Below are 22005 nucleotides of genomic sequence, written 5' to 3' on the forward strand. Positions count from 1 at the left end.
TATTTTAACTGTTATATTAGTAAATCATCATTTTAACTGTTATATTAGTAAATCATCATTTTAACTGTTATATTAGTAAATCATCATTTTAACTGTTATATTAGTAAATCATCATTTTAACTGTTATATTAGTAAATCATCATTTTAACTGTTATATAAGTAAATCATCATTTTAACTGTTATATTAGTAAATCATCATTTTAACTGTTATATTAGTAAATCATCATTTTAACTGTTGTATTAGTAAATCATCATTTTAACTGTTATATTAGTAAATCATCATTTTAACTGTTATATTAGTAAATCATCATTTTAACTGTTATATTAGTAAATCATCATTTAAACTGTTATATTAGTAAATCATTATTTTAACTGTTATATTAGTAAATCGTCATTTACTGAACTGTAAATCCCCCCGTCGCAGGCAAGAGAGACGAATGAAGCACGCCGACTCAGGTCGGGAGTCCTCCAATCCGTAAGAGGAAGATAAAACAAGAAGAAAGAAACTAAACACACATCTGATCCTGTCCTTCAAAATAAAAGCACCAACGCTTTGTGTGCTTAATTATGCATTAGAACAATCATCCTTGCATACTTTATATTTGCATTCTTTCTTTAATAACTGGCTGTGTGAAAATCAAGGGTTCAGTTCTTGCGCATAATCCTGTACATCGCAATATTATTTATAATAATACTAATGTTACATTGACAGTCTATAGCGCTGTTCATGGATCATTACGCTTTTAGTCTGAAGAATACTCCGAGGGGGAAGCGACGTGTTGCTAACGGAGCCCAGACTCACCCTCTGCCGCTGCTGTGAGGACAGAGCTCGGTAAGCTGCCCTGGAGGTGGCAGACACAACGGCCAATGTAAACGTGACAGTGAGTGTGTGTCGGGTTACAGTGAGAAACGACACGACTGCTGCTGGGACGACAACAACGACGTGTTCGTGATATTACTGTAGGCTAAAGAGACGCGCTGGTAAAGACTAGCACAGGCTAACACCATGGAGAGGAAGAAAAAGCCAGTAGGACGGTTCTTCGGAGGGGAGACAGTTCCAGGCTCTCAGTCGGAACTGAACTGGGTTCGAAATGATTCCCCCCGGGGGCTGTGGTACATCTAAGGCACACTTTCAGACGGGCCGGCCGAGCTTGAGCGTGGGTCTGTCTGTTCAGTCCCGTGAGTTCTGCTATCCCAGGTGGAAAGTGTATTTTTCCACAGCAGGTAGGACACACACAGTATAATGCTCCACAGATGCTGGATGCCCATACACGTCAGCACCTCCCCACACAACGAAAGCATTCATACGTTTCCGTGGAGCTCATATTAAGCAGCAATGGCTGTGAAATCACGGAGATCGTGCACGACCGTGGTTTTCGGCGTCTTTCTCGGCTTCACCGTGTCCTCTTGGCTCATCGTACCCCAGGTTCTGGAAAGTAAAGGCAAGAAATCTCCTGTGTGCTTGTACTACAGTGACTCCTCCGTAGGTAAAGGTCCCGCCATCACCGGCAACACCGCGGCTATCAAAGACCGGGACCGGCCGCAGTTGAGTCAGGAGGAGGACAGGGGGTTGGGTACGGGGAACAGCAGCGGAGACGCGGGGAGACCCAGGAACAGACCGACGCGGTTCCTCTATGTCGGCGTCATGACAGCCAAGAAATATGTGCGCTCTCGCGCCGTAGCTGCTTACAGAACCTGGGTGAGCTCCATACCCGGGAAGGTGGAGTTCTTCTCGAGCGCCGGGTCGGGCACCGTCCACCTGCCCGTCCCCGTCCCGGTGGTGTCGCTGGCAGGTGTGGACGACTCCTACCCGCCACAGAAGAAGTCCTTCATGATGCTGAAGTACATCCACGACCACTACCTGGAGAAATACGAGTGGTTCATGCGGGCAGATGATGATGCTTACATAAGAGGTGATGGTGTGTGTGTGTGTGTGTGTGTGTGTGTGTGTGTGTGTGTGTGTGTGTGTGTGTGTGTGTGTGTGTGTGTGTGTGTGTGTGTGTGTTAGTGTGTGTGTGTGTGTGTGTGTGTGTGTGTGTGTGTGTGTGTGTGTGTGTGTGTGTGTGTGTGTGTGTGTCACTTTGTTTCATACTGGCAGTGTACATGTCCAGGTGAAGATAACATCTTATCCTTGTTTTATACGGACTTTTATTGAAAACTTTGAGTTGTAGAATATATACCCATTATATGATATCATAGGGGTAGATTTTGAGGGGTCACACCCCCCTTATTATTTAGAACTCTTGAACATGCACATCTGCCCCCCCCCCCCTCACCCTATAAAAAACAACAAGTTGCAGAATACTAGAACTGCTAGAACTCAATATATAGACACAATAAGGCCTCTTGTGGCAGTAAACCTACGCTACCTCAAAAGCTGCTGCAATCTGCCATCAAACGGAAAGAAGATGAAGCAATGTGCACATAATTGAAACAGGAAGTACCAGAGGTCCAGGCTAAGCCCTAATGTCCTCAAATCTTAGGAACACCCCTGCCCAGGGCTGTCTTGAGCCACAAGCAATGCGAGCAATGATGTTAATGATGAGCAACAAGAATTCATGATACATTCTGCATTCATTTATCACAGGCCACGCATCAGTAAAGAATATATGATTTGTACCCCTATTGTAAAGTGTTGCTGGAAATTCTTGGTGTCTCATGTTGGCTGGTCTGCCTTAAAGTGAAAGAGAAAACCAAACAACCCCAACACAAATCCCACTGTCCCTCCTAACAACTCATGTCAGATGTAATCACAATAACCAACTAAGTAATTAAATAACATTATAATCAGGAAGACTTGACATGATTCTGTTTAGATGTGAAAGTAAGAATTTATTTAATAATACTTGACCAATATATGATGGAATGAGAGTCTTTGGCGATTAGACTCAAAATGTTAAAGGGGTGGGGAAGCTGAGGGTAGAGCAGGAAACACCGATGGAGTCCAGACACTGGTGTGGTGAAGAGGAGATGACTGGGATGGATGCAGTGAGGAAGGAGTCCAGATGATGCAGCTGGAGACATGGAGGTGGGTGTTTGCCATCTCCTGAGCCTGGAATGACAGCTGGCAGCACAGAGAGAGAGCACTTTTAAACTTTTGACAGCTGCAGCCTGATTGGCTGAGGACGACAAGGAGAGCCCTGATAGGTTAGAGAGAAGTGGTGACCCCGCCCCCAATTAGCTGACTGTTAATGTCTCAGGAAGAAGGTGACAGCAAGAGAGATGTGAGATAGGATGAAGGGTAGCAGTCTTCCAGGCTGAACTTTCGCTAAGCAACATATAACATAAGTAAATAATTAAGGTACAGTGAGATACAATAAAGTAAAAACTGTAGCTAATAGAAAAAATAAATATAGTAATACAAGAAAAAAAAAAAAGGGGGGGGGGTGGCTCTACTATAGTATTAGGGAGCATCATTAGGAATAACAGTAAGACTGTTACTTATAAAAGCCAGCGGTGGGTCCCAGGTTTGGAGGGATGCTGTCAAAGATCCCCTCTGTGAAAACCTCAACCTCTCCAACCGGAGATATTGTAAAATTTCACATATCCAACTATTGTGAGTCGGTGGAGAAACATGTTTCCATTTAAGGAGAATGGTATGTCTGGTGAGCAGGGTGGTAAAGGTCACTACACGTTGTTTAGTAATGGGCAGATTTTTAGACAGAGGGAGCCCAAAAAGAGCAGTCAGGGGATTTGGTTCCAAATTTGTGTTAAGAGCCTGTTTGAGGGTTTGAAATATATCAGACCAAAATTCAGCAAGCTTCGGGCACGTCCAGAACATGTGTGTGTGTGGTCGGCTGGAGACTGCTTACAACAGTTACAAGCATCACTGTGACTTGGGTATATCTTAGCCAGGTTAGCGTTGGTGAAATGGGCTCTATGAAGCACCTACCACTGTAACAGGCCGTGCCTGGCACAAATTGAAGATGAGTGGACCAGTTTCAGAATGTCCCTCCACTGGACCTCAGTAATGTCTACCCCTAAATCCTTTTCCCATGCATTTTTAGGTGAGACAGTGGGGACTGGGCTCAGAAGAGCAATCTAATTATAAATGACAGATATCAGTCGTTTGTGTTGTACAGTGAGAGACAGAAATTGGTTCATCTCAACTTTGTGGGAATTGCTTTTGGATAAAAGGTCTCATTTGAAGGTACCAAAATAGGCTATTAGGCAGGCTGTATTTGTGCGACATAGATTCAAAGGACGCAAAAACCCCTTCATCAAACAGGTCCTTAAGAGTTTTGAGTCCCTTATCTGACCATATATGGAATGCAGGGTCGGTGCAGGAAGGGAGAAACGCATGATTGTTCAAAACTGGGGCAAGGACCGAAGCCCTTTGCAAGCCTTACTGCTTCCTGAACTGGATCCAAATTTGAATGGTATTGGTGAATAGGACCTAGAGACCTTGTGGGCAATGACAAACATATTTCTGACTCCACATCCATCTGTGTTCTGCTCCACTACAACACAAATGAACGTAGTTTCTTCCACAGACGCTGATGATCAGCAGGCTTTAAAAAAGGGCTTCATATTTTCATATTCATCCATATCAGTTAATCATGCATAAAGTAGTCCCCTACACTGGGAGGGAAGGTAGATGGAGAGAAGAACTGGGGCTGAGGAGGCTTTACATGAAGACCCTTAAAATGATGATTTACTAATATAACAGTTAAAATGATGATTTACTAATATAACAGTTAAAATGATGATTCACTAATATGACAGTTCAGTAAAATGATGATTTACTAATATAACAGTTCAAATGATGATTTACTAATATAACAGTAAAATGATGATTTACTAATATAACAGTTAAAATGGGGATTTACTAATATAACAGTTCAGTAAAATGATGATTTACTAATATAACAGTTAAAATGATGATTCACTAATATAACAGTTCAAATGATGATTTACTAATATAACAGTTCAGTAAAATGATGATTTACTAATATAACAGTTCAAATGATGATTTACTAATATAACAGTTAAAATGATGATTCACTAATATAACAGTTAAAATGATGATTTACTAATATAACAGTTAAAATGATGATTTACTAATATAACAGTTAAAATGATGATTCACTAATATAACAGTTAAAATGATGATTTACTAATATAACAGTTAAAATGATGATTTACTAATATAACAGTTCAGTAAAATGATGATTTACTAATATAACAGTTAAAATGATGATTTACTAATATAACCCTCGAAAACGAGTTGGTACTACTCAAGGGGTTTATCAAAACAAATTAATACATTTCAAATATATACACTGTTGGCTGTTTGGGGAAAATAAACACGAAAGGAAAACAGGAAATGATTCCACGTTCAGTAAAAAAATAAATCACTTTTGTGTCCCCCAATCCTAACATTGGATCTGCACCCCTGCCCCCCCCCCTTTTAAAGGCAACATCCCATTGATAGATTTGATAAGTTCACAAGTTTGCCTAACTTTCTAATATATTAATATCATATAAACATTACTTTTGTAAAAATTATACGAAGCAAAGTAGTGTATCCAAAAAGAAAACCTTTTCCATCAGTTTCAAATGGTGCGGAGCCCAGGATGCCTGTCCCTCTGATTTCTCCCACTTCACCCTCTGCCAGGTGAGAAGCTGGAGTTGTTCCTGAGGTCTCTGAACAGCAGCAAGCCCCTGTATCTGGGCCAGACAGGCCTGGGCATGGCTGAGGAACTGGGCAGACTGGCCCTGGAACCTGGAGAGAACTTCTGCATGGGAGGCCCTGGGATGATCTTTAGTAGAGAGGTTCTACGCAGGATGGTCCCTCACATCAGTACCTGTCTGAGGGAGATGTACACCACCCATGAGGATGTGGAAGTGGGCCGCTGTGTGCGACGCTTTGGAGGAACACAGTGTGTGTGGTCATATGAGGTATGGATTGAGTCTGTTCAGGATGCACCTTTCAAATAATAACATAAATAAGCTCAAATCAAAAAATGCAGCGGGTGACAACAACCTCCAACTCTAAAATAAATGATTTGTACTACAGTAGGCTACTTTTCCAAAGAAAAAGAAGGTGCAACAGGTAGGCGCACTACTGTTTGTTGTTTGTTTACAGAACTCACGGAAGGCAATATATTATAATGGTAGGGGAAACACTGGGATGAGAGTGGGGGGGTCTGATCAGTTCTGTAGAAACCCAGGCCTTAATTATGGTGAACTATTCAGGTGCATGATAATATAACAATATCATTTCCAATGAAAGGTTTTCACTACTTCATTAAAACAAACTGCAACAAAGACTGCTTTTGATAAACAATCATGGCAAAGCCAGTCCACTTTATATCAAGGCGATTACAGGAACATTGCTCTGTTTTATACCCTGTGAAGTGTCATTCAGGTTCATGTGGACTAGTAAAACATAAGGCTTCATGACAGATGTCTTCTGTATGCAAGACAAACAGCAAAGACATAAACGGGCTGTAAGATATTCCCTGTTGTAATGCTTCCAGTAAATGATTGTTCTTTAGTTGGTCAACTCTCAGTACTCACATTTTCATCAGGCTGTTCTTTCAGTCTGCACTCACTTAAGTGAGTGGCTGCATTAACTATAGTTTAAATTGTAGGAACAAGATTCATTAAGAGTTATTGAGGGAATTTGACTCCAGTGACTCAATCATATTAGTGATCGACTCAGAATAACCTCAATCCTTTAAATGATCCGGGTTAACCATCACTACTACTGAAATAGTAGAGAAGACTTTCAGTATGTAAGTTAAATACTGTGTTAAAGCCAACCCCTCCCTCAGTGTTCCATGAGTCCTCCCCCCGAGCTCGTATCACCCTCCCTCACCTCCGAACGACACACCCCCTCTGACAGAGCCAGAAGATGGCCGGCTAAAAACACATGGCTAACATATGCTAACGTATGCTAACATGTGTTGATATAGGTGTTTATCAGAGCGGGGTTGTTCACAGTCATAAGCCAGTATTGGCACAGACTAATTTTGGCTGTTTATGGAACATCTACCAAAATAAAACACAAAAATGACCTGTTCAACAAAAAGTCTGCTGTCTCAGCATCTGTTTTCAGTCCCAGATCCTGACGTAGCCTTCACCACCACCGCTCAAAGGAATCCCCGATGTTGACTCATCTTTGGTTCCTACGTAGCTCACATTTCCTTTTGGTTTCTGCCTTTTCCTCGCTCCACTTCTGTTTTCTCTAACCTTCTCTGTTGGGGCGAGCAGAGGCCGTTTGCTGGTATCGGCCTTTTCCTTCTCCATGGTAACTGAAGCTCCGGTAGCTGAGCTGCTAAGCTATTCACTAGCTGCTCAGAGTTTACAGAGAAGGAGGGGGAGGGGGAGGGGATGAGGAGCAGGGGAGACAAGGGGATTGGATGGAGGGTACAAGCCAATGGGAGCCTTCTGTGACGGATGGCTCCCATTGGTCAATTTCTTTTTTCAGACCTACGGCTGATAGACTGAATGGATTTGTTTGGTTCTTTTTGCTCATTTTATATTGTGTAGATCGGAGTAGAGGACCATAATCACTGTATATATTATGTTAATTATAATTACCAGTATTCCAAATAGCTCACTGTGCAGTAAATCTTATAAAATGAATAATGTGATCAAAAGCACACTTGGTCTAGTTTGATTAAGGTGGCAAATGGTGTAAAGATTTGAAAGTGTTGTTTGCACCGTCATGATCTATGCTCTTACTGTGGTGTTGCAACTTTTTTCGCAGATGCAGCAGCTCTTCTATGAGAACTATGAACAGAACAAGAAAGGTTTCATTGAAGAACTTCACAGTAGCAAGATCCACAATGCCATTACACTTCACCCCAACAAAAAGCCTGCCTACCAGTACCGGCTGCACAGCTTCATGCTGAGCCGGGAGATCTCCAGACTTAGTTACCGCACCATCCTGCTCCACCGCGAGGGCCGTGTCATGAGTTACCTCAGTGACACAGAAGTACTGTGGGAGGACCAACAGCTGGGGTCCCCACCTTCCTACATGCGCTATAAGCCGAATGACAGAAATGATGTCATTGAGTGGGACTTCCTGACTGGCCGTCATATGTATTCTGCTGCTGAGAACAAGATTGCCCGGCAGAGCCTTGGGAACTTGCTTCGGACTGCACTAGAAGACGTCATACTCCAGGTCATGGAAATGATTAATGAGAATTCTAAAACACGTGGACGCGTTATTGACTTTAAAGAGATTCAGTATGGCTACTACAGGGTGGATCCAATGCATGGCGCAGAGTACATCATAGATTTACTGCTTCTGTACAAGAAACACAAGGGACGGAAAATAACAGTGCCTGTGAGGCGGCACGCTTACCTTCAGCAATCATTTAGCCGACCCTTCTTTACTGAAACTGAAGAGTTTGATGTGGCTGAACTTGTGGCTGCCATCAACTCTGAATCCCAATCCTTGTCTTTTCTATCCAACTCTCTGAAGTTCTTGTCACCTTTCCAGGTCTATGAATCAAACCGGGAAATGTGGGAACAAAGCCAGAGAAAGGTCAACATCCTTGTCCCATTATCGGGACGCTATGACACCTTTGTCCGCTTTATGGAGAACTTTGAGAAAGTGTGTTTGATACCCAAACAAAATGTTAAGCTCTCCATAATTCTGGTGAACAATGGGAGCGATCAGCACAGAGGTAAACACATTAAGTTAATCAAAGACTACAATAGGAAGTATCCCAAAGCTGACCTGTCCGTAATCCCCATGACGGGCAACTTTTCCCGAGGACTGGCCCTTGAGCTGGGCACCTCGCAGCTTCATAATGACTCTCTGCTGTTCTTCTGCGATGTTGATCTTATCTTTAGTGGTGATGCCCTGCAACGCTGCAGAGACAACGCTGTCCAAGGGAAACAAGTCTATTTCCCTGTTGTCTTTAGTCAGTACAACCCCAAGATTGTTTATTCCGAGAAGGCCCCAAGAGAAAACAAATTTGTGTTGACCAAGAAAAGTGGTTTCTGGCGAGATTATGGATTTGGAATCACCTGTGTTTTCAAGAGTGATTTATTAAAAGCCGGAGGGTTTGACACCTCAATCTTAGGCTGGGGACTGGAAGACGTCGACTTGTTCACAAAAGTTATTCGGTCTGGTTTAAACGTGTTACGCAGTCAAGAACCAGGAATTGTCCACATTTATCATCCCGTCCACTGCAACACAAGTCTTGAGCAGAAGCAACACAAAATGTGCCTTGGGTCAAGAGCAAGTACATTTGCGTCGACAATGCAGCTAGCAGAGCTGTGGCTGGAGAAACACATAGAGGCCGGGTATAACAGAACTTCATCCTGACATCCCTGTCCACTTGGACTCCTCCATACAACTTTACCTCAGTTCTGCTTGAATGCAGACAGCGATGGACGGTGTGTGTGTGTTGTAGTGTGACTTCAGATCAGAGGACTTTGTAGGATGGAAAGACCGGAGACTTCAAAACAGAAACTAATATTTAAGACCACACACGACCCAAATCCAAACTGACCAGAAAGCAGTTAGACCCAGCCTCGAAGGGATCCAGAGGACACAGTACACGGACAGAACTGAGACTGCTGCACTTAATGTGTTGGAATCCTGCATAAAACTATGCATCTAAGTGTCTGCTATCTTATCCAGTTCCAAACCACTGACTAAATACAAATTGGTTGTTAGTTGGTACGTTGGACAATGAACAGTTCCCTTCAGCATTACAGATTTATTAATGTATTATATACTGTGCCAGTGATGCAATTATAGAGCTTTTGGACCTTTATGCTATTTCATTAGGGTTTGGGTTAGAGGTAACTACAGGGTTCCTCCACATTTACCATTTCAGAATTCCAGACTTTTTCAGACTTTTTTAGACTTTCAGTCAATATTAAACACCTGAATACCAATTGTTAGACACTTATTATGTAAATAAATGGTTTGAAAATCCAACTTTCAACACGTATGTTAAATTCTGACTATGTATGTTAGACATTTTTACATAGGTGTTGTAGCTCATATAAGTGAATGTACCCGAAACTGAGACATGTTCAACGCACAGCGTTTTATTCAAGCTAAATGCTAAAAGAGTGCAATGAATTACTCATCAGGCCTACTCAGTGCCTCCTTTGGTTGGGCAAACGGCGTTGAGAGGCTAGCACTAGGTGCTTTGAGGAGACGACCATGCTTTTAACCCTGCATATGGCTTCAAATTTCTGCCAGCTTGATTAGTTTCATATCATCTACAGGTCGTCTGTGATGTGTAAATAAACTTGTATTGATTTGTATTTATTAATATATTTTATTTTAGAAAGTGAGTGAATAGTCTGGAAACCAAGCAAACATTTTCCCACACTTTTCCCTTTTCCAAATGTATCCGGACCTGAAAATGACTCAAATGAAATTCCAGACTTTTCCAGACTGTGTAGGAACCCTGTAACTAACTCAACATTTTTCTCACATGTATAAATGACTAAGGCTACTTTGGGGAGTCATTAACTTGTTTTGTGTTTTTTAAATGACCAAAAGAGAGCACACACCCAAAATACCTGACCGGTGATTTCAAGTCATATGTAATAATGGCAGGAAATGAAATCAAAGGAATATATATGTTTATTCTAGTTGAATCAAGGCTGTGGAATTTTTCAGTATGCAACAGAATCACCACCTGCACCATTTTAACCAGTGAAATGAATACTCTGCTTAGTCTGCTCTTTATGAGAGAAGGGATTGCTGTGCTGCGAGCTGCATCACCGGCTGTGTTACACAATGTGTATGCGCATGTTTGCATTTCTGCTCTGCATTTAATACGCTACCGTAATCTACTGGTTACTGTCCCTGCAGAGCTCAATCCTCTTGTGCTACTGCACCAATATTATTTATCTTGTTGTTAAGCCATTTCTGTAACCTCCACTCTCAAGAGTAGTTGTTTTCCCTCTGACCTATGGTAGTCATCATTTGTTTACCTTGTTTTTGTTCTAGCCAAACCATGATTCAGCAGCTCTCTACGGTCTTAAAATAGAATAGAATAGAAATACTTTATTGACCCCAAGCTGGGAAATTGCAGACTTGACTGTGTTTCCTTTCATTAATCGAAATGTAGCTCTATGGACAGCTAAAATAATGTTTACAATGTGTGTAGTGGTTATCTGGATTATGGCATTTGCTCCAATACTTTTAAATATTATTTATTATTTATAATATTTAAATATTACTTATTTAAAAGTATGCAAATACCTAAATCCTGGTTTGGACTTAAATCCCATTTCTAAACCTAATTTTATTTTTGAAAGGTGGAGCCATTTAGATGGTCCTTTCAGTGGCAGGTTTAAAAAGTGGTATAAATATTGCTGAAAAGGTCATTGGTTTTCCAGGCACAACATATGACGACACACATGGGTGTGATTTGTGTGATCTACTTTCCTCCAGTTTGTGTGGGATTATTCTTTGAATAAGTCAATTATGTTCCACAGGGGCGCTGCCACCTTAGTTGCGAACTGTTAGACACTGTTGCTCACTATTATCTAATAAAAGCAAAAATGCCATAAGATTTTTCTAAAAAAACAAATAACGAGACACACATTTGTACAAACTCTTCATCATAAAAATGCCAAAATAGCCCACTCCAAAGGCAAAAGTGTTTAAAGGTGGGGCGAGACGCTATGAATTTTTCAAATGGAGACTCTCCTCAAAGTCGTTCAGAGTTGTTCACATGGTTGTTTACAGAGCATTCAGGTGAAGAGTTCCAAAAGGATGAGTTACAGGGACACTTGGACAACGTAATGGAGACAGCAGACTGACTGATCCACGATGCAGCATGTCATCAAAATGTTTTGACAGACCTGACACCTCTAGGGGTTCCAGTCTGAACTGTAACGCTGGAGCAGGGTCACTTCATCTGATAGTACATTCAGATCATTTCTGTTTTTGGAATCTTCTAAAAGGACATTGCAAACATTTTCTTAGCTACTACTTTATAGCTTCTCCTGGACTATAATTTATTGTTATTATAAGCTTTTCCTTACTGCCATAGTTATTATAACTTTTACACATTTCACCACCCAGTGTGTTGCAGTCTTTTGCTTTGACTGATATGGTGCCCACTGCTGTTTGATAAAAGCAATAATCTAGTGAATAATAGTTGGAACAAACAATAGTTTGGAATTAGTCTAGTTGGAAGGATACTGCTGCCACCAAAATTATACTTGAATACCAAATAAACAGAAACTTTTCCCATTGTTAGTAGATAGTTTCTGTCATAAGTGAAGCAGACCTCAGAATCAATGTTCACTCCTCTATTTTTTCAGCAATACAATTACATAAATATGAAAGTCAAAATGTCAGTTGGGTGTGATATTCTTAAGTGATACATTGTGATACAAAGCTCAAATATATAGCTTCATATATTGGTAATTATGTAGTTGGAACATCAAAGGTTCTCTATGTAACTTGTTTGCTCCGTAATGTTAGCTGCTAAGTTAATTTGCATATGTTGAGACAGCCGCGCAAGTCTGGATGTATTAGCGGATGTTATCCACTCGAGACAGTATTTTTCTATGTCCGCTTGCTAGCAAATTGTCTGCATTAGCAAGAGAGCTAACATTAGCCAGCTAAGACCGCGATGTACACTGTTGCCCATACAGTTGGTCTGTATGTGTTGATCAATCTCTTTCAAACATATCACAGTGAAAATGAAAAGAAGAATTTGTCTGAACACAAAATGATTCCACCTTTCTGGGCAACAGTGTAATTCACATGTCAGTGTTTCCTCTAGGATTTTTTATCAGCGCAGGAGAAAGGGTTCACACATGCTGTGCCTCTGCTACACACACTCTGCAGCGGCCATCATCCCGCCGACCCCCAGCAATGGGGGTCTGATCCTGGACCGCCCTGAGTACAACTCCCCACCGGAGCAGCAAACTAACTGACAGCCTCCAACCTGAGGCCCATCTCCTGTAGAACAGCATGTTCAACAGCCGGTTCAGTTGGTCATGTTTACAGACTCCATTTAGCTTTCACTGTTGGCTGTAGGCGAGATGAAGAGAAGTGAGGGACTTGGGGACGCACAAAACGTCTATTCTTTGGAGTTTCCCAGAAAATCTGTCCTGAAACATTCACATAAAAGTTGAATTTGTTGTAAAATAAAGAGTTTGTGTAAAAACCCATTCGCCAATTGGCAATAGAAAACAATGAATACATGAAAAACGTTGCACCCAGGACCTTTAACCTTGGTAAAGAAACTGGAAGAACTACAGTGAGTGACACAGATTCACAGCACTAGAATCTGTAAACATGTTCGGTGTTGCAGTTCTACAGGAGCACATTGTAGAAGTTATTTCTCTTTATTTCTTTTTCTGTACATGGGTGTCCTTAAATGTCCTGAAAGGCATCCATGAATAAAATGTATTAATATTATTTATTATTAAAACAATTGGAGCTGTATCTCATGTTAATGAGATATTTAATGCTGAAATGTTAATGATCAGATACAAAATCATAATTAAAGGTATGGATTTTCCCCCCCTGCGGTGAATGCAATCACTTCTGTAAATTCCAGTGTGGAGGATCATTTGCATAGATTCTGTCAAAAGGTATGTTTATGGTTTTGTTGCCCACACATAATGGCTTTACAGTGCTAGCAATAAACACTGCTATAATAACACATTATTCATAATAAATGTTTCAACAAAGATATTTTATAACTTGTGTGTCTTCATTCATGCTGAACTGGTGTAGCTATAATGTTTTACTATAACAACAACAAGACATTTTACAATTAAATCAATAGCACTCAGAAAAAAATGAAATAAAATGGCAAAGGTAAAAATTAAATAGCGCTATTCATCCATTCTCAACATAGAAACCTCCCAGCTGACCCTGATGTTACAAGTGAACCAAGAAGTCCTGTAAATTGTATCGCCGTTATTACCATTACTCATAATTGATCATATTTACCAACATAATTATTATCATTGTCATATTCTGTCACCTTAGATGTGTTTGTTTCTACTATCCTACTATATTAACTGCCATAACATATAAGTCATATTCACATTACTATAGATATTATTATAGTAACTGTTACTTTTGTGGTTGCTTGCATCTCTGGAAGTGTGTCTGTCTGTTTGTCTTTGTGTCTGTCTTTGTCTCTCTTTCCATCTGTCCGTCTTTTGTCTCTTTCTCTCTCCTTTTCTCCTTTTCTTCCTCCCCAACCGGTGCAGATAGATGTCCGTCCTCCATAGAGCTGGGTCTGTTCCACGTTCCTGCCTGTTATAGGGAAGGTTTTTGTCCCCACTATGTGCACAAGATTGCTGGATTAATAATATATATAATAACTATAATATTTGTTGCTACTTTTGTTAAAGATAGTGTAACTTGTTGCTGCTTAATGGGGGAATTGTTGGGTCTCTGTAAATCCTAAATAAGTCGTAGGGTGTGGTCTTTACCTACTCTATATGTTAAGTGTCTTTGATAACTTTTGTTATTATTTGGCACCATGAAAAAATTGTATTGAATGAAATTTAACCACAAAAATAGCTTTCCATTTTTTATTTCTTTAGTAAGCTAGTCATTACTGTGTTATTCTTGGTGGGTGTACTATTGTAAGGAAAAAGGTCCCTCAGCACTAATCGAGTCACTTCCATCCATCATCTGCAACTACTTGTCCCTAAAGTGTCGCGGGGGCATTGGGCCAGACAGTGACGGACAATTCTGCACAACATGGGGCCCCACCAGTGTGCAAAAAGCTATGATGTGGACTTCGGTTTGGCTGAGATGGAGTAGACATGGGTCGAGTCTTGCTCCCGCGACTTTTGATAGTTTTTACGTTTCAGCACCCAGAAAGTCACAACAATAGTAATATTCGTCTTGTTTAATGGATTCACCACCTAAATATGCCAACACATCCGACCAGACAGACTGTAAAAGGAAGGAGGCAGGTGGCGAGATTAGCATGGCGGCCATTACTAACCTCTTGGGGCATCACCGTGCAGCCCTCTCAGCCGAGAACAGAGAGGTGATGTCAGAGCTTTACAACCTGGGCTTCAGACCCGCGCTGCTGTTTCCTGCGAAGCTGGTCATCACGATGAAGGATGGAGGCAGGAAAAGGCTCTCTACGGTCACCGAGGCGAAAGCCTTCATAACATCCACCCACACAGAGGAGCCCTGATGACCGCGGGAGAGCTGTTGCTTTCACCGCTCTCAGCCGCTTTCATGTTGTCTGGATAACCGTGAGTTGGTGTGGTGCTGACTGTGTAGCTGTGCTATAACAGCCCCGGACTGACCAGAGTTTATATATTTTATATTATTTCTAGATCGCCTCGGTCCGGTGTTTTCTGATGCTTTTAAATTCCTATTTCTTCATTGTGTTTCTGTGCGTGCACACACTGTTATGTGAATTTAGTTTGTCTTTGTTCGGCCTTTGTGCCAAGCACTGGAAGCTCGTCTGCATGTGGATTTTGGTTTGTTATTATATATTTCTTTCACAGCCTAATTTTACTTTATTTAAACTTTTGATCACCCACCGCCACAGTGTCATCTGAAGTATTCTTGTTCTCTGTTTGGTCAAAGGGCTTTACTGAAGCCTGACACTTCTTATAGTCTGATGTGCAGAGGTGACCTGCATCGATACAGCACACATTCTAACGCAGGGTGGATTGTTTTATAAATGCATCCTATTCATCTGAGCTGAGGTAGAAAAATACCCTCACGTCTGTCTGCCTCATGTCATCTTGGCACCCTCTGCACATTCATTTAATGTCTGTTCTGGCCTTATTGTTAATACTATTTCTATGTTTTATTCTTTACTATTATTCTCATGTGACTTTAAGGGGCTGTCAAGGTGTCAAGGTTTGTTTAGGGAGGAGACCCCGGAAGTTCAGTTTAGTGGTTAGTTCAGGCTGGAGAACTCAGAATGGCCCTCATTTATCAAACCAACGTACGGCAGAAAAACGTGCGTAAGACCATTTCCAAGCAAACTTCGGCATTTATCAATTTGGACGTGAGCGTGAGCTACGATCAAATCTCACGTCTGTTCTGAGATCGTGTACGCAAATTTGAGCCTGTGGATTTGCGGTGCAGCACAGCAAAATCTGTCTGAAAATAATGAACAAACCTCAGCTGTCATTAAGCATAAGCAGTCAGATATTAAGAACAGATCAAAACGGATTCTTAAAACGAATAAAAAAAATAAAAATTGTGGTTGGAGCAATTGATTGTACTCATGTGCGTCTGAAGGCACCATCCATGAATGATTACGCATTCATCAATCGCAAAAACTACCACTCGATAAATGTACAGGTGATGTGTGATGCTCAGCTATCGCTTTTAAACGTGGTGGCCAGGTGGCCAGGGGGGGGGGACACATGATTCTTTTATATTTCAAAACAGCTCGGCTCCAGCCCCCAGCGACCCCGACAGGGACAAACGGTTGAAGATGAATTAATGGATTTGTTGGCGCACGGCTGCAGGAAGGCGCACTGCAGAGCCAAAGTCATCTCCGCGGTTGGTGGCTACCCTCGATAAATTGCATTAAATCAAACAAGGTATCAGATGATTAACATCTCTGTATGGTTCTTCTAGGTGACAGAGGTTATCCTCTAACGGAATACCTAATAACCCCGCTGGCAAACCCCGCTACAGAGCAGGAGCGCAGGCTCAGCAGTGAGCACACCTGCACACGGGTCAGAGTGGAGCATTGCTTCGGGTTGACTGCCTCCGTTATTCTTTTCCATACAGCGTTCTTATAAGCCTCTTTTATTCCACTCTTAAGACTGCCAAAAAGCACATCTTTATTTTGCTCCATCTCGGATGTCAGGATGCCGATCTCTGTGTCGGAAAAGTTTCTTTTCTTCCCAGTGTTATATTTAGGGCGTAACATGTTAATGACGATCAAAATCAGCCACCGCATTTATCAAGGCCCACTCATTCGTACGCTGACATTGGTCAGATACGAATGTTTCATAAATCACACGTGTGTCCTGTCGTACAACCAATTCTGCGCTCAGATCTGCGCCTGTTTTCACGCAAGATTGATAAATGAGGGCCAATGTGTTTTTTCTATGGGAGTAGCCCTCAGATTGGTCACATTGTTACTGTCTTGTTTGATGTTGTTTTTGTTCTGCTTTAAAAAAAAAAACTGTTTTACCCTTCCTCCACTACTACAGATTACTTTAAGGTCATGCAGTGTCATTCTAACTTATCATTATTGTTCCTAGGGCTAATGCTGTAAAGACAGGTACTGGGGTGCGTCTGATCTCCTGGAATACTAAGGGAATGAACAAAGCGATCAAAATAGATAAGGTCCTGACACAGTTACAGCATCTTAAGGGGGATGTGATGTTTCTGCAGGAAACACATCTCAAAACAGCTGACACCTTACGTATTAAGAGGGAGTGGATGAGCCACTTATTCCATTCCAAATTTACAAATAGAGTTAGAGGGGCAGCTATCATCATTCATAAAAGGGTCCAGTTTGAGCCGACAAATGTAATCCTAGATACTGACAGCTGCTATGTCATAGTTCCAGGCACAATTCAGAACACACCAGTGGTCTTAGTTGTGGTTTATGCGCCCACCTGGGACGATGAACAGTTTTTTACATGGCTGTTCTCCAAAATCCCAAACGCTGACAGTCATTGCATTATCATAGGCAGAGACTTTAACCTGGTGCAGGATCTGACTCTTGACAGATATTTTCCTACACAGGTTACGCTATCCAATTCAGCACACACAGTAAAAACATAAGCATCACAGCTGGGAATTTCTGATCTCTGGAGGTTTAGAAACCCACATGGGAAAGCTTTCCCTTTTTTTTCCATGTACACCACACATTCTCCCGAATTGATTTCTTCTTAATCAATAACAACCTCCTCGACTGTGTGAATGCATGAGAACCCAATAGTCACTTGTGACCACGCCTCTATCACAGTTGACATTAGTTTTCCACGAGATACAATTCCATGTTCACCGTGGAGGTTCAGTTCACACTTATTTTTGCATGGTAATTTTAAAGATTTTGTTGCGACTCAAATCCGATCTTACATAGAGTTTAATGACCCCCCTGATGTCAGCAGCGGCACTCTGTGGTAAGACCTTAAAGCTACTGTTCGAGGACAAGTAATATCTTATATTTCCCAAATGAGAGGGGCGGAACGGGCTAGGGTGGTGGAAATTGCGAGGAACTAGTAAAACTCGATGAAACTTACTCCATCTCTCCTTCACCCCTCTAGACTTCCAGCTAATCTCTAAAATTCAACTACCAGACGGTAGCCACACTTCTGACCCAGTGATGATCAACAAGTCTGTTTCTGATTTTTACACCGCATTATATACTTCTGAATGCAGCCTAATTACTACACTGTACCCTCAGATTGATATAAATATTGGGAGCTCGGTAGACCCATCTCTCTGTTGGAGGTGCATGAAGCTATCAAGACTATGCAGAACAGGAAATCTCCTGGTCCCGACGGTTTTACAGTCGAGTTCTTTAAGGCGTACTCGATGCTATTTCCTCCCATCCTTGTGAGAATGTGTAACGACTCCTTTACTGAAGGCAGACTGCCAACGACCTTGTATGAGGCATCTATTTTATTGCTTCTGAAGAAAGACATGGATCATACTTGGATCATACAGCTACAGATCGGTCTCACTTTTAAACATAGATTGTAAGATCCTTGCTAAGGTCCTCACCCTCCGCCTCCAAAGTGTGATGTCATCGATAATTTCACAAGACCAGACAGGTTTCATATTCGGGAGACATCCATTCTTCAACACCAGGAGGCTGCTCAACATCATATTCTCACATGGCTCGAACACTGAGGTCGTAGTGGCGCTAGATGCGGAGAAAGCCTTCGACCGGGTAGAGTGGGGCTTTCTATTTTTCATTTTGGAGAAATTTGCCTTTGATTCTAATTTTATTTCTTGGGTTAAGCTTCTGTATGTAACCCCCTCTGCATCTGTAAACACACAGTGTCTGCTTAGCACATTTCCCTCTCAGTCGTGGGACCCAGCAGGGCTGTCTGCTCTCACCCTTGTTGGTCAACAAAGCCATCGAGCCAGAATGAGTTTGAAGGCATCACTCGTTTCGGCCTGGTCCACAAACTCTCCTTATATGCCGATGATCTTCTCTTATTTATTTCAAACCACACAACCACCCTCCCCCTCAATCCTTAATCAGTTTGGACACCTATCGGGGTATAAATTGGATATTCGGAAAAGTGATTTATTCTTTGTCAACAACTTGGCGAGATCACTCCCACAATCCATATTCCCCTTTAAAACAGCTGACGAGGGGTTCAAGTATTTGGGGGTGTTTATCACCAGCTCCTTCAGGGACTTTTTCAAAAGAACTTCCAGCCGCTATTGGATAAATGCAAGTCAGACTTGTCTAGATGGGCAGGCCTCCCCCTGTCCCTTGCAGACCGGGTTAATCTTATTAAGATGGTAATTTTACCAAAGTTTCTGTATCTTTTTAAACACCTCCCAATTTGTCTTAACAAATCGTTCTTCACTATCCTGGACCAACAACTTAACGCCTTTGTCCGGCAAAATAAACCATTCCATATCAAATAACATATTCTTCAACTCCCTAAACCTGAAGGTGGACTAGATCTCCCTAGTTTCCGCTACAACTTTTCTGGGCTTATATTGGCTCTGTGGTGAAGTGGCAGACACCTGCTCTTTGCACTCTAAGATTTGCTCACAGCTCCCCATAACTGCCCACAAGGTCTCATCCAATCCGTTTGTCGTTAATGCCATTCAAATTTGGATCCAGTTCAGGAAGCAGTACGGCTTGCAAAGGGCTTTGGTCCTTGCCCCAGTTTTGAATAATCATGCGTTTCTCCCTTCCTGCACCGACCCTGCATTCCATATATGGTCAGATAAGGGACTCAAAACTCTTAAGGACCTGTATGACGAAGGGGTTTTTGCGTCCTTTGCATCCATGTCGGACAAATACAGCCTGTCTAGCCTTTTTTTGGTACCTTCAAATGAGACATTTTATCCAAAAGCAATTCCCACATTTTCTGAACCACCCCCCTGAAGTTGAGATGAACCAATTCCTGTCTCTCAACGTACAACACAAACGACTGATATCTGTCATTTATAATAAGATTGCTCTTCTGAACTCAGTCCTCACTGCCTCACCTAAAAATGCATGGGAAAAGGATTTGGGGGTAGACATTACTGAGGTCCAGTGGAGGGACATTCTGAAACTGGTCCACTCATCTTCAATTTGTGCCAGGCACAGCCTGTTACAGTGGTAGGTGCTTCACAGAGCCCATTTTTCACCAATGCTAAACTAGTTACAGTGACCCTTGTGACCGCTGTAAGCAGTCCCCAGCCGACCACACACACACATGTTCTGGATGTGCCTGAAGCTTGCTGAATTTTGGTCTGATATATTTCAAACCCTCAAACAGGCTCTTAACACAAATTTGGAACCAAATCCCCTGGCTGCTCTTTTTGGGCTCCCTCTGTCTAAAAATCTGCCCATCACTACACAACATGCCGTGGCCTTGACCCTGATCACCAGACGTAACATTCTCCTTAAATGGAAACATGTTTCTCCACCGACTCACAATAGTTGGATATGTGAAATTCTGCAATGTCTCCGGCTGGAGAGGTTGAAGTTTTCACAGAGGGGATCTTTAACAGCATCCCTCCAAACCTGGGACCCACTGCTGACTTTTATAAGCAATAGAATCACAGTTGCTCCTGACACTAGTCCTAGTGCTGGAAGGAGAGATCCCCCCCGCCCCCCTTATTTATTTATTTTTTGTTGTCTTTCTCTTTTTTGAATGACGTTAATAATTTTTGCTATTAGTTTTAGTGTGTTTTTCTCTTTCTTTTCCTTTTTAAAAAATTTACTTTATCTTACGTTATCTACTTTTGTTACATGTTATTTGGTTACTTGTTTGTTTTTTATTGTGACCGTGTCTGACGTGGGTTGTTGGGAGGGATAGCGGGAGTCATGTTGGGGTTTTTCTGTTTTTGTCTGTGGTTTTCTTTTTTTAATTTCACCTTAAAGCAGACGTACTGTACATGTGTTTTACCTGTTTCTGTGTTCTGGTCTGCATAATCAATAAAAAAATGTTGAAGAAAAAAAAAAGCTATGATGCATCATGTATGATGAATTGGTCCTCATCCTTGATTAATATTAGTATAGTATCTATACTCTATATCACTTTTCCACTACGGGTATACATATATATAATTCGCATTCCCCGTTCGTCAGCTACCAAAGGGAGGAACGTCTGCACCTTGTTAGCTAACCACAACACGTTTTCCGATTTGCCACATTCTGGCTCTAGAGGGCACATCATTTATTGTATTAAGGGACACCATAGAGAGCACCCAATCATTTTTTGCCACTATTGAGGGTACTTTAGCGCACTTTTTCAACCATGGAGGCACTGAGGCGCCAGTGGGGCCAGTCTATTACAGGGCACATAGAAACCAGACAAATATAGACAACTATTCACACTCCCAGCAATTTGGGGTAATCAATTAACCTAACACCTGCATCTCTTTGGCCTGTGGGAGGAAGCTGGAGTGCCCACGAGAGAACATGCAAGCTCCACACAGAAGGAATTCGAACCGGCAACCCTTTTACTGTACGGCGACAGTGCTAACCACCACCACTACCTCGTCCACACCTTGGCTTCAGTGACCTCACAGATAAAGGCCCTGGGAAAACTGTGCTCACCTGTTCCTTCACCCCAGGCGAGGCTGTGAGGGGGTGCATGCATTCCCTCTTCTTAGCTGGTGGCCACAGCACATATCTGTTAAAACTAGAAGTATTCATTGCATTGACACGGAATGGAATCGAATAACCAAACTGTCAAAAGCCAATATATTCTTTTTTTTAAAAGGTCGTATTGTGCTTTGCATTGATTCATTTATGTATTCAGAAGCATTTGTTGAGTTAAACCTCATGAACCGTAATCCAGGCAGAGAGCATATTGGAGAATATAACAATAGACTGTATCATGCTTCATACCCCGGGACAGTAGGAGGCGCTATGCACCTAAAGTCACAGATGCAATTTT

General features: G+C 41.8%; 1 protein-coding gene across 1 annotated transcript; it reads left to right on the forward strand.

Annotated features, from left to right (window-relative positions):
• The first annotated feature begins 858 nt into the window (after positions 1–858).
• Positions 859–9673, forward strand: chsy3 (chondroitin sulfate synthase 3). Its single transcript, XM_083929639.1, has 3 exons — positions 859–1913; positions 5618–5901; positions 7718–9673. The coding sequence occupies exons 1-3, from the start codon at positions 1337–1339 to the stop codon at positions 9287–9289; spliced, it is 2433 nt and encodes an 810-aa protein (XP_083785765.1). The 5' UTR covers positions 859–1336; the 3' UTR covers positions 9290–9673.
• Positions 9674–22005: the final 12332 nt, after the last annotated feature.

This window comes from Echiichthys vipera, assembly GCF_963691815.1.
Source record: "Echiichthys vipera genome assembly, chromosome: 16".
Lineage (NCBI taxonomy): Eukaryota > Metazoa > Chordata > Actinopteri > Perciformes > Trachinidae > Echiichthys > Echiichthys vipera.

Coding starts and splice junctions, on each gene's coding strand:
- chsy3 (XM_083929639.1), top strand. CDS start 1,337: ATGGCTGTGAAATCACGGAGATCGTGCACGACCGTGGTTTTCGGCGTC. Junction 1,914..5,617: donor TGATGATGCTTACATAAGAG/GTGATGGTGTGT, acceptor ACCCTCTGCCAG/GTGAGAAGCTGGAGTTGTTC. Junction 5,902..7,717: donor AGTGTGTGTGGTCATATGAG/GTATGGATTGAG, acceptor CTTTTTTCGCAG/ATGCAGCAGCTCTTCTATGA.